The 13,257-nt window shown below is 36.3% G+C and overlaps 1 protein-coding gene across 1 annotated transcript in view; it reads right to left on the reverse strand.

Annotated features, from left to right (window-relative positions):
• Window positions 1-2,483: 2,483 nt before the first annotated feature.
• Window positions 2,484-13,257, reverse strand: part of TBC1D22B (TBC1 domain family member 22B) — a 51,101-nt gene continuing 40,327 nt past the window's right edge. The window contains exons 8-13 of the mRNA XM_075195916.1: window positions 11,083-11,197; window positions 10,688-10,794; window positions 9,660-9,735; window positions 8,262-8,389; window positions 7,013-7,108; window positions 2,484-5,809 (exon numbers count right to left, since the gene is read on the reverse strand). Coding sequence (XP_075052017.1) covers window positions 5,681-5,809; window positions 7,013-7,108; window positions 8,262-8,389; window positions 9,660-9,735; window positions 10,688-10,794; window positions 11,083-11,197 — 651 coding nt within the window. The 3' untranslated portion in view covers window positions 2,484-5,680. The remainder of the gene's footprint in view (window positions 5,810-7,012; window positions 7,109-8,261; window positions 8,390-9,659; window positions 9,736-10,687; window positions 10,795-11,082; window positions 11,198-13,257) is intronic.

Genomic DNA, 13,257 nt, shown 5'->3' on the forward strand with positions numbered 1-13,257 from the left:
CGGTGTCTAATTACATGTGGATAAGGGGACATTGTAGCTCATTGTAAATATGTATATTGTATATTGGTGATGTGGCAGTGAGGTTTATTTATTGTCCTTAAAGTGAAGTCAGGGGGGTTATGGGTAAGGATCAGGTTGCACTGGCTATCTGGGGTAGTAGGTTGTTGTTCTGAGTCATCCACTTTCTGAAACCATTTGTGTCTCTTAGTATGGATTTCCAGTTTCAGGCCTTCCTCAGGTTCTGAGTTGTCCAGGGCCAGCTCCAGGCGTATTCTGTTCAGGAGGTTTCCACCCCCTGTATAGTCTCTGCCTGAGTTCTGAGTCTTCCCAGTCCCGGTTGTGGTACTATATTCCTCTGAGTTTCTGAGTTATTGGTGGGATTGAGTCTCTGTAACGAGCCGCAGCGGCTTCAGGCACCGCCGCGACTCGCTCCTTCAGATGCCCCTACGTCCCGGCCGTCGTCATGACAACCGGGACGTCACTTCCGCTTTGTCCCGGCCGTTGCCAAGGCAACGGTCAGGTTGCTCTCTGGTCTCCGGCGCCGCGTCCCGGCAACTATGGCAGCCGGGCGCGTGCGCAGAGTGTTGATCACGGTCAGCTGGTTGCTCTCTGCCCCCCTGCTTCCAGGTCAAATTCTATTGGGGCACTTGAGTATTTAAGGCAGGAAGGGGCAAGCCCTCGCTGCCGGTTATAGTCCCTGCTCACTTGCACACTACCCTGCTTGTTCTCTGTATAGCCTCTGATCCTGATTACTGTTGCCGACCTATTGCCTGGAATTGACTACGATTTATTGCCTGTGACCTTTGACCCTTTGCTTGGATATTGACCATGATTGTTCACTTGTGACCCCCAATCTTTTGCCTCCCAAGTGCGAGAGAACCTGTTGTATGTAAACACGTATTATCTATTTCTGTTTAACCTCTCGAGATTCTGTAATGCGTTTTCTATGGGAAAAGATGTTTCTAATAAAATGTTATAAAAAAAATAAAAAAAAATGGCACCAATACACTGGGAAACAGTGAATTTCTAGTTGTTAGCACAAGCAACATCACCCGATCAGATTTTAATAATTTATAAATAATTTTTTTGCAATCAATAGTTGAAGTAAGCTGAGCACCTCTTTTTTGTTGTTTTATTATATTGGAGCAGCTGGAGTGTCCAAGTTCCCATTCAAGTGGTGCCAAACTTGTTAATGCCCCACAGCCCAAAGGCTGTTTACATATTAACGGTTAGCCATCCTTTGAGTAGGGTTTGGGCTTGCTCTCACTATAGCAGGTGAACATATGAACTTATCAGATAAATAGTTATAAGGTGAATATTTAGTGGAACAGTTTTGAAAGTGTTGCTCTTCTTTATAAAGGAACAGAAAGCATAATTTCAATTTAAGTCCCACAACCGGATAGAGAGAACACTTCTTTCAGTCTCAGTATAAATTCACTGACTTGTCAATTCACACAACCATTCCCTCTTCATTGTAGGTGCTCTTGTCAGTACTAAACATTACTTTATTTTTGGTAATTACACAAGTCTCAGGAATTAAAATGTTTTCATCTTAAATATTCTCATAGTTTTCTACACATACTATAAGATCATACATTTAATTAAGCACAATCCCATTGGGAGCTACGTTATTTCTCACAAAAGCAAGTCCTGATGCTATTGTCATACTAACACACTCCATATACTGTTGAAGGTCTGGCCATGAGGCTTTCTACAATAGGAATTATCATGATATTAAAACACAACTATGTTGTAATTAAATATATTTTTTTCTAATTGGTTGTAATGAAAATAAGTGTATTTACTTTTTTTCAGACAATTAACGGTTGCCTGGGTGATGAGGGAGTGACAAGCTTATGCTGTTTGCTAGAGGCCTGTAGCAGAACTTTAATGAACAGAGCTCCTATGTCTGCCGCAGCATATCCATAAAGCCAATGGCGCAAATGTTGGACCTGTTCCTAGTTTTGACATATCATTTACTAATGCAGTAAATAAATGTCATAATTTTCAGTTTTTTTGTCACTCTAAAGGTGTAGCTCTTGTGTTAGACTGCAGAACACAGCCTAATGTTTAATTTTCCTCCTCGTGCTAATCTGTATGTTTCATTCCTTTCCAAAAGCTGGCCAAACTAGAATGGTTAGTTTTACACGGTCTGTACATACCTACCATAGCTGGTGGAAAGTTATGTATGTAAAAACCAAACTAAACTGCTAAATAATGTATATATCTAGTAAATGTAACATTAATAATCAAAGCTTAAATCAGAGAGGCAATTAAGCAGTCTCCAGTCCTGAACATATTCTTTTCACTTTTACTCCATTTCTGGGCTATTTGACATTCTCACAATTCAATCAATGATCATTATCAGTTATTCAGTTTGTGTAAATGAAGTGATTAATGTTAGAGGTTATCTATTTGTATGGGTATAGTGTCACCAGTAGTGAATTCATAGGTTACCCGAGAAGAGACACACAATGGAACAGTTTGTTTTCAAAATGACCATAATGAGTTTTATTATGCACACTTTTAAACATAGGTTGCTTTTTCACAGAAAAAAAATAAAGTAAATCACATAGCTTCTTCAACACAAATGGTTTTAGAAACTCTCCAGTTGTGGAATAGGTTTCACAACTAGCACTCATAAAATCACACTGCCGATTTGAAATTCAAGCCGATAACTCCGTGGTCTTCCAAAACAAAATTTCTCTTTCTGGTCACAGCACACAAGTCCACAGGCAGGTTCTTAGGACTGGATGTACCATTGCACCTGTTTGTTAGCATGTAAATGTTTTGGCTGCGTCGCAATGTAGCAACAATAATATACAATCCCTCCCATTTCATCATCAACTGCTCTTTCCAAGGCTCCGATATCTGGGCAAATTACAGCCTCTCATTGCCAAAGGATGTAGATGATAAAATATGCTGTGTTAGTGTAGCACAACTGCATCTAACCTGTGGCAGGGCTTGAAAAGAGGCAGATAGTTTTTCCATGCTTAAGCAATAAACATTTTTTTTTTATTCTGAACACTGCAACACACTTGTGCTTTCTTATAATTGGGCACTATTTGGAGAATGAGCTCTCCAGGGAGTAGTAGAACAAGGTAAAGGTAGTTCTTCCGAAGCCTCATATCATTTTAAGCACCTGTCAAAATCAATTGCTTTCATGAACAAATTTTGTCACTAAATCTAGTTTGATAAACATTGCCTTGACTAGTGACTAGGATGATATGTTTACGCTATGTTTTATCATGAAACAGTCAGCTCCTCATTGAAGTGTAATAAAATAGAATTTAAGTTCTGTAACTTGGATTTATTTCAAGTTCTTTAATTGTTCTCAATAGTTTGCATTCCAATTCAAGTAGCCACTACTAGATTGTGTATATGATAAAAGATGAATAACCATCTAGTAAAAGGTACTAGTACATGACTCTCTTCACTAGCTCGAGGGCTCCATGCAGCCATTTTTTTTCCATCGCTCCTCCTCTACCGTGTGTGAGGACCAATCAAAAGCTGCAAACAGATTTCAGCTTGTGAGTGGGCCTCCCATTGAAATACCCCTACACCACCATTTTAAAGTTGGAAAACTACATTTATTAATACCGGCTGCATGTAGTAGCCCTAGGGATCTGGTGAAGACGACATTGGAGGGGAAGGGGGGTAGTGATTTGTGGCCCTCCACTACCACCTTTTAAATAGGCAAACTTGAATATGTAACTTGCTCACTACAACATAATCTTTTTCAAAACACCATCTTGAACACACTTACACAGTGGCCCAATTGAGACAGATGGTCATCAACCATGTGATCAAAGCACGAGGGAATTGTTCCAACTACAAAGCTGCCTAAATGGAGATTATGACAGACTTGTTTCTCTTGTATAAATATATTTAGCAGCATCTTTTTTTAATTCCCAGTTATACAAGACATTCTTGTGTCCCAGAAAATTAGAAAAAGGCAAAACAAAAACTAAATTAATGCCTATTGCTAATGGCCATTACAGCAGCTCTGTAGTTAATCATTGTTTTTAGTTGCAGTCAGTTGTTTGCTTTAATTACCAAAACAGTATGCTTTTGCATTTTCCAACTTTTGCTTTGTTTTTACTATACTATGATTACTCGATCCCTGATGCTTATACTTCTGTCATAAATAGGGGAATGATAAGTGTCTACAGCAATATCATTCTGGAATTTTTGATAACTGTGAACCAATTTATTAATTGGACAAAACACATCTTAAAGTATGATGATCAGAGAGATTTAGGTAGTCATGTCAGTTTTAGAAGAGCGTGGATCTTTTTAATGCTTGTCAATTTCTTAAATTAAAATTCATCCTCACTCTGTGAGAACACCAGTTTCACTCAACACCTTTTTCCGTTTCTCCGTTCCATTTTAAAATTTAGGGTAAGATCAGGGTGAGTTTTCAGTTGATATTATTAGAATTTAATTTTACATGTATTATAGAAGGAAACCAGGAAAACAAAAAAATATGAATGTTCTACAATATTTATAAAATATTGTGTCTCAAATATAAGCTAACCTAATATGTGTACTTTATTCATGGTCACAGTTGTAGGGTCAAGGAGAAAAGGCATACATTCCAGTTTATTAGGGAGGAAGGGATCTGATTTTTGCACAGTGATACTTTTTTCTTTCTTTTTACAATTATTTTTATATTTTTAAGTGATCAGTGGAGGAGCATGGAGTAGACTGTTATCTTTTCTGTTTTCTCCTTATTGACTGTCAGACATTGGGGATTATTCCTAAACACGAGTGCAATCATGAACAGTGCAATGGTCTAGAGCAACACTGGTCCTCCATTAGGTACCTTGCTCTAATCAATGGTTGACTGATTTGTATGAGACACTTTACAGGTTTGAGCCTGTTAGTAAATAACATCTATTGGGCAACCTGATCACATTGTAGCTGATAAATTTTGTACATATGATTTGGTGAGCCCAGCATCCAGTTTTTATTTAAACTGGGTTATAATTAGGACATCATCTTTAAAGTTTACGTTCTTCTGTCATCACAAACTACATATCATTCTTGATATTTGTTGCTTACTTTAAATGACTCATATTTTAAATTTCCTCTATTTTTGCTGGCATTCCATGATTAAGGTTAGTGCTATTCGTATGCAAATTAGTTGGAGAAGATAAAGCAGCTTTGCAATTGTCATTGTGCTTTGGGGAGATGACAGAATATGTAATTATAATAGTTGATCTCTGTTTGAAACACATATGACTGAAGATTTCCTTCTTTGATGTATTAATACACCAACTTCCAAGTCATATTTAAACTCTAATATTTAGGGAATGCAACTTCAATTTTGTGCACTTAACACAGTAGCCACAATTCCAAATGCAGACAAAGAATATCACATAGAATGTGTTTAGATGAGAAAGACAAACACATTTTACAAATAAATTTAAATTATATACAATTCTATCCATATACATATGAAAGTTTTCTAATATACAAATAATCGCCTGTAGAGGATTGATCATAAGGTCAGTCATTAGTCTTCAGACGAATGGAGACATTGTATGCACTCACACATAAATGCTTAAAAAAGTCCAGATGAGCGAGTGATTAGTTAAGTGGGAGGCACTGGTGCAAAAAGTACACGCCTCTTCCTGATGTCAGGATTTCTGGAGTGTCAGGCTATGGAGAACAGGTTTTACCGACGATAGTGGTTGGGTGCATCTGCAAACATATATTTGAGTCGGTACGCTTCTGCCAATAGGAGACCAATTTCCTCATTGCCCCAGTGGATTGTAGGCAAATTCTGAAGCAGCATAAGTAGTCCCTAAAAAAAGAAATCATAAATGTTATGGCAAGCTCACAGTTAATAACCTGTATTTAATCGATGTACCCTTAGCACTGACTCGTAGCAAAATATAGAACTAAGAACTTTAGAAATTTCAAACTACTGGTGGATCTGTATTTTCAATAGTTAATTCCATTCTATCCTATAGATGCATGATTCGACTGATCGATACTAAATGTAGATGTCACTGCTATCCTTTCACGCAAAAGCATTTCAATGAATTCGATAATTATAGAATTACTATTTTTTTTGTTCTGTTTTTAAAGCATTAAGTTTGTAGTTCAAACATGCGATGCGATGCATTTTATACCTGGAATAACAATCTCCAGCCATAAGCTCTAACCCACATAGTATATTAGCAAAAGTGAGCTACTGCACGTGCAATTCTGTGTTTGGTAAATAGGGAGGTTACAATCAGAGGGAGTATCCAAATGTAAAGTCAGATAAGGAGAGTGTTAGAGAAAAGTGCAAATTGGGTGCTCGCCTAATGCTTTCATATCCAATCGTACCTCAACCTAGTGTGCGTCCTTGTATTATGTATCTTGCATGTTCTAAACGACACTTTGTTTGTTTTGTACTTTGCACTGCATTCAAGAAGCATGAATGCAATAATCCCAAGAAATTATGCATAATACAGAAGATTAAATGGACAATCAGTTTTTGCTTGTTCTGTATTTTGCTTACTGGACCTCTATGTACTATGCTCTAATTCTCCACTATAAGGAACTGCAGAATTTTATGGTGCCATACAAATAATTAATAATAAAGGCAGGGAAAAAACAAACTTAAAACGTATATTAAAAATGTAATTATAATTTTATTCCTATATTTGGAAAAAAGAAAGCTCTGTGGAGGCTTTATAGTACATATTTGAGATTGCACTGCTTGCCAACAAGACATCTATGGCTATCTGTATGTTATGAGATCCGCAGGGAGTGGGCAAAAATGACTTGATTCCCAAATAATCGCGTAATAGAGGCTCCAAATTCTTTCCACTTCCTAGTAAATGTGGGAGAATGCCCTACTCACTCTCCAAGGAGACCTACCCGGAATACTGGAGCCCCCCGGACATTCCGGGAGATTTGGCAATATATAGTTGTACATATAGTTATTGCTTCCAATACTCCTGTCTAGTTACTTTATTTATTTTATTTTTACAGTCAAAGCGTTTTGCTTCCTTACCTGAAAATCTTCTTCATCCAAAATTTCTTTACGCCATTTAATTAGAAATGCAGCACAAACATAAAGGTGGAAATGAGAAAATCCTTCAGGCTCTGCCTGTGTAAGAGGGAAAATATTTGAATTTTTACCAATTAATTAGAAATGCAACATAAAAAGTAAATATGAAAAAAAAGACGAAAATAGACTTAAAGGGACACTACCATCAAAATGATAAAATAATATTTAGTACTGACATTTTTATACATGGGTGCTCATTTAAGTAACACTATTGAAGGATGACTTGTATAAAATTGTCATTATGTATAATTCCCTTCCCCTACCACCCATACATTCAATTTCCAGCTTCCTGCAGCAATATCTCACTTAAGGGCATATTGTAAAATGAAAAGATCTCCCTGATCATTTCAATTCCACAGGAGCTGTAAGTTGGAAACTAAAGAGAAATCAATTATAACAAACGTTCACATGTACAATGGTCCACTGTCTCTATCACATCATCATCATCATCACCATTTATTTATATAGCGCCACTGATTCCGCAGCGCTGTACAGAGAACTCACTCACATCAGTCCCTGCCCCATTGGAGCTTACAGTCTAAATTCCCTAACACACACACACACACACACACACACAGAGACAGAGACAGAGAGACTAGGGTCAATTTTGATAGCAGCCAGTTAACCTACCAGTATGCTTTTGGAGTGTGGGAGGAAACCGGAGCACCCGGAGGAAACCCACGCAAACACGGGGAGAACATACAAACTCCACACAGATAAGGCCATGGTCGGGAATTGAACTCATGACCCCAGCGCTGTGAGGCAGAAGTGCTACCCACTTAGCCACCGTGCTGCCCACTCCCATGTACATCAGATTAGATGACATGGAAGTGGATTCAGTTCTGTATTTTATCCACTATGTACACTTAGGCTGTCTACCATAGGTTAGGCCCAAATGTGTTACATCCAAATTGCACAGGGAAATATATGCATTTCCTTTATTGCCATTTTAGCTGCATTGCAAGCACATTAGCAACACATTCTTCAATTACTGCTCTGGGTGGAGGTGATTACCTCTATGATACAAGGTGAATGTAATACAACTGTTGCAGCTTAACATACCCTTATAGTTTTCCTTACCTAATTTTACTGCTAGATAATATGTTGTGGTTTTCTTTACCTATAAACCCAATTGTGTCATTTATTACTGGATTGTACTTAGTACATTTATTAGAATATCAAATTTGAGTACCTGGTAAGTGTCCCACAGTCGTATTGTGCATCTCAAAGGAAGTTCCCTCATTAGCAGGTTGTTCATCCAGCGAAATGCAAACTGCAGATATTCAACTTCATATTTCTGTAGATGACTGTGTACCTGGCCTAGTATAAAATTGAAGGTCATAGAAAGGTGTGAGACCAGTATTGAATGAAGGGTGACATGGGTTTTAAAAGGCAGTAGGGAGCTGCATACGTCTAGCCACATGGATATAGAAACATAGAAACTATATCAAGAGGCACGTTAGATACATTCTGTCTGACATTGTATCTAAGCAACGATCAAAGCTAGCGCAAGGGCTGTATATACAAAACAGACCCCTTTGGTCAAACATACATATTTATATATAAAGAATTACATCCTTTAATCACTCATCGTGAACTCCGTTTCACTTCTAGGTTCAGTGGGTCTCTTGAAAATTCCAAACACATGTAAGACTGCATGAGATACTTGGCTAGTAATTCCATGCACAGATGATGTTCTTTTAGAGTCTTGGGGAACCCCAACAAGGGATTAATGGAACCTGGAGGCATGGCTTGGTCTTCGCTTATGCGTTGAAAGTTACAGATAAGGATAAATATAGTGAGACCTAGGGGTGCCCAAAAATGTGCAATAAAGACTTTTCTTCTAGGCAGTTTAATAAAAAAAAAAAAAAAAATTACTTTGAATAAAAGAATAAGGAAAGATGTGAGATGTTAAACTTAAAATAATTTTGAAGGAAATAAACCAAACAAATGAAAAAAATGTATTAATTCAACATAACACATATCTACAGATACGTGTAATAGTGGAATTGAATACTTTATACAGAGTTTTACATTACCAGCTTGCGGCTTTGTTCTGAATGTCTATTAATAAGGGATACTATAGCAAACACTGCCTGCTACAATTGCACTAATTTATTGACTCAAGACTGACTAAAAATGTAATACAGATGTTTACAGAAATAGAACAGCGTGAAGCCTTTCTGAATTATCAGAAAGTAAATAGAACCTCACTGTTTTTCAATAATGGCAAGGTATACTCCCCTAAAACATATTTATATATTTTGGAGTCCCATATGGTAGCTATAGCAGTTTTATATAAGAGAAGCACAATGATCGATTCTGCACGGGGTAACAGTAAAATGTACACTAGAATTATTCTTGGCCGTGATATGCAGAAAAAGGGCAGCTATGCATTTCAAATCTATGATTAGAAGGCTATAAATATTTTTTATTAACCCAACATTGTATTGAAGTGTAAATGTGCATGTTACCATAGCAATCAATGAGTTTTTATTTGTCTACAACAAGTTAGACATGAAAACAAACGTCTGATTGGTTACTGTGGTGTAATACGGTTAGAAAAAAAAGGCGCTTAACATGAACTGACCATCAATTCGTCCCACAAGTTTCTCAAGCGCTTTCACGTTTTTCTGGATTCCAGGCTGAGCAAATGTATAATTATCCTTAGTAAAAAAAAAAAAGGAAATCAAATAAATCCAAAGGTTCTTAGACACACTTAAAAATGCAGAACTGTGATAAGAAATCATTGGACATTGTACAAATCCAATGGCATTGGGACAAGATAAATCATATTTCACTAAAGTCAGGTGTAAACACAACAAATCACTGAAATGAAAAAACAAAGATCTGGACGATAAATGTCTAGAAAACTAATATGAAGCCATGGCCATGTGGGAATGTATTATCTTTTATACCTAAAATGTTGTATTTTCTTTTAAACAACCGCCAACGTTTTAAATGGACAAAGGGGATACTTAAGATTTGTTATAATTAAAACACAAATCTACAACTAGAAAAACTATACATACTTTGGTACATTATGGGCTCACTGGGGTGGAAAATTGTTTCCAGAAGAAATGAGCGCTGTATGGTGTTGTATATATATTTTTCACATAATCAAACTTAAAACTTGTGATATTTAAAGAGAATTATTATGTGGAATACAATTATTTTGACCATTATTATATTTAAGAAGCTTCTCGGGAGATTTGCAACAGTATTGTCTCCTCTGACAAAATCTGAGAACTTGCTGTTTGACCAGAGGAGTCCCCCCCCCGTTCTGGTCTGTGCTATAACAGGAAATATTTCTGAGATTTGGATCAGGTGGGCACTCTGTGTATAATATATATGTACCCAGCATTACCATAATCAAGACAGCAATGTGTGTGTGTGTCCAGATGGTGAGCAAAAGATATATATTTAAGGATAATAGGTGCCGTGCGGGGTTGTAAGAAAGGCTCATCTTTACCTTTTGTTTCTTGTCATTGTATGTTATTTATTTTCATAATGCCATGCCCAAATGTATGTTTTTTACATGTATTCGTGCAAAGTTTATAACATAGTACATGTATAACATCCATTGCTCTTTTAAGCTCGTCTGTGAGTTTATCATACCTGAATACCATCTAGTAATTTGCTTATTGACCAGAAACTATCAGCTTCAATGTTCCTCAGTGTATCAGGGCAAAGGCTGCTCACATCAAAGTTTTCCACATCGTCTTCTAAAAAGGAAAAGAAAAGGGGAAAGAAAAAACCCACAATATTAAAGCTTAACACGTGTTAGTTAAAATATATAAAAGCCCTTGTAGTAAATAAACCACATCATAAAATCTGCATGCACTCATTCACAGTCAGAATAAAGATCAATTTAGTTCTATGAGATACTGACTTTCAAAATCATTAAGGCAATATGTTATTTGGTGATTTTACTTTAAAGCTATATTAAACATGATTTTGGCAAAATTAGCAAACATGCAAAACAAATTGAAGTGAAATTAGTATATCCTCACCCACATGCTCTGTCAGAAACACTACAAAGAATGGAGTAACCAGATCATTGATTCCCTGTACATATCCACTTGCAGGATGCCGGATTGCCCAGATAAACAAGATCCTCTCAAATATCTGCCATGAGAGGAGGAGCATATTATATTCCATATCTGAAGAGCCAAATTAATTTTTGTCAACAGTAAAGGAGATTGAAACAGATCTTAGCATATTATTGCAGAGATAAAAAAACAAAACACTGTAAGACTGGGGAGTAATCAGTATGTTACAGTGCTCAACATATTCTGCATTGCTATAATAACACACAAAAAACTGCATCCTTGTATTTGGTATACGGACAACCAACTAGTTATAACTGGTGAGTAGTGATGTCACATGCCTCATTTTAAAATATACAGACAAATAAAATATGTCCTATATACTTTGGCATTCACAGAAATAATCATAAACCTTGATATATTAATTCAGATAATAGGAGATGGAAATAGTTGTGCTTGGATTTTTTCAGAAATAAACTGTATAGTGGCAGGTTTTTGAAACAATCCGGATGACAACCTCAAAGTTGAAACGCATAGACAGATTATATTATTATGATAAAAAGTCATTTAACAAAAGGATCAAGACTTGTCTCCTTCCATTTATATTTGTGATCTATTAAGGCGACACACTCTCTGGATGATGTCTACATTTGGGACACCGGATATCTCCCTAGCTGTACGTTCAATGACGCAGGTCCGCTTCTTACAGCAAGAGTACATGGTAATTTGAGGTTTTCTGGGCTTGCAGAGACATAATACTTACAACTAATAGAATTTATTCCCAGAGTACCAATCAAACAGGCCCCTAACTAATGTTTAAAGGGCATTTTATTTATACAGATTTTCTGTGTGTTGGTATCTGTTTATGTCACTATTTTTTATGTTCCGTTTTAGTGATTACTATTTGCTGCCCACTGTCAGATACTCACTTTACTTATCGCCCATGCAGCTTTTTTTTGTGTTTTTATGCGCCTCTGCCTGTTTTATATTGCATTATCTAATTTTTACATATGTCATCATATCCATTACTCTTATGGGGTAAACAGATATTGCATTTTGTGACACCCATTACATGTCTATCTCCTAACATACATATTTGAAATGTTTTTATCTTTTGTTTTAGTGAATTCTACACCAAATAGCTTTCTTTTACTTTTGTAACTGGATTATGCTGTATGTCTCTTTTTTGAGTAGTTCCTCCTAATTGTTTTTAACTTTAATTATATGTTCATACACACACAGCCCAAAACGAGAGCTGCTTGACTTCAGGCACAGATATATTAAAAAACAAAAACAAAAAAACACTTATTGCCTCCCCTTATGGTCACTGTACAATTTGTAGATTTCTTTTCTATAGTGATCCATCGCTTCTAAATGGAGGAATGTTACAGCTAATACAGCACAACTGACATCTCAAACTTGTTTTAGGATTACATATGCTAACACGACAATACAATTAGAATCCATTGAATTACAGTGCATATTTGAACTTATGGTTGAAAGATGACATCTTTAGATCATTCTAAACAGAACTTTGTGAAGATGAAGGGACGCGTGTGCCTAATCTACCATGCATGGATTCTGAACCTGCTGCAAGCAGCTTCAGCCAAGAAGCAGGTTGGTTGCGGGTGGGGTCAGTAGTTATCTGCTTAGAAGAAAGATGAGTGAAGAGCTCTCCAGACAATACATTTAAATGTGTTTTAAGTCTTTCACGTCAGCTGTTTCTATATACAGTAAACTCAATTGCTTAAAGTTTTAATCTTCAATGGGAGTTAGTTGCTCACATTTGACTACACTAGCCCACTCATAATCAATGAATGAATGAATATATGAATGAATATATATAATATATATATATATATATATATTCTAGACCATTAAATACTGGAAACATATACAGAAGGACTTTGTCTTGATTTCACATGAACTAAAAACAATAACAACAGTATTTTATCTAACTGTACTTCAGAGTTTGTTTTCTTGTTAGCTCTTTTTCCTTTCACTATTCCATTTATTTACCTTTTCAATGATTTTAGGCCCTAAATTTATTTCTAGATCCTCATTCAGAAAAATGTAGTGGGTTTTTATAAAGGGCTATTCTGCACATCTTTTTTCGATTTGCTTTGTTTTGAATATTTA

The sequence above is a fragment of the Mixophyes fleayi genome, chromosome 2 (assembly GCF_038048845.1).
Source record: "Mixophyes fleayi isolate aMixFle1 chromosome 2, aMixFle1.hap1, whole genome shotgun sequence".
Lineage (NCBI taxonomy): Eukaryota > Metazoa > Chordata > Amphibia > Anura > Limnodynastidae > Mixophyes > Mixophyes fleayi.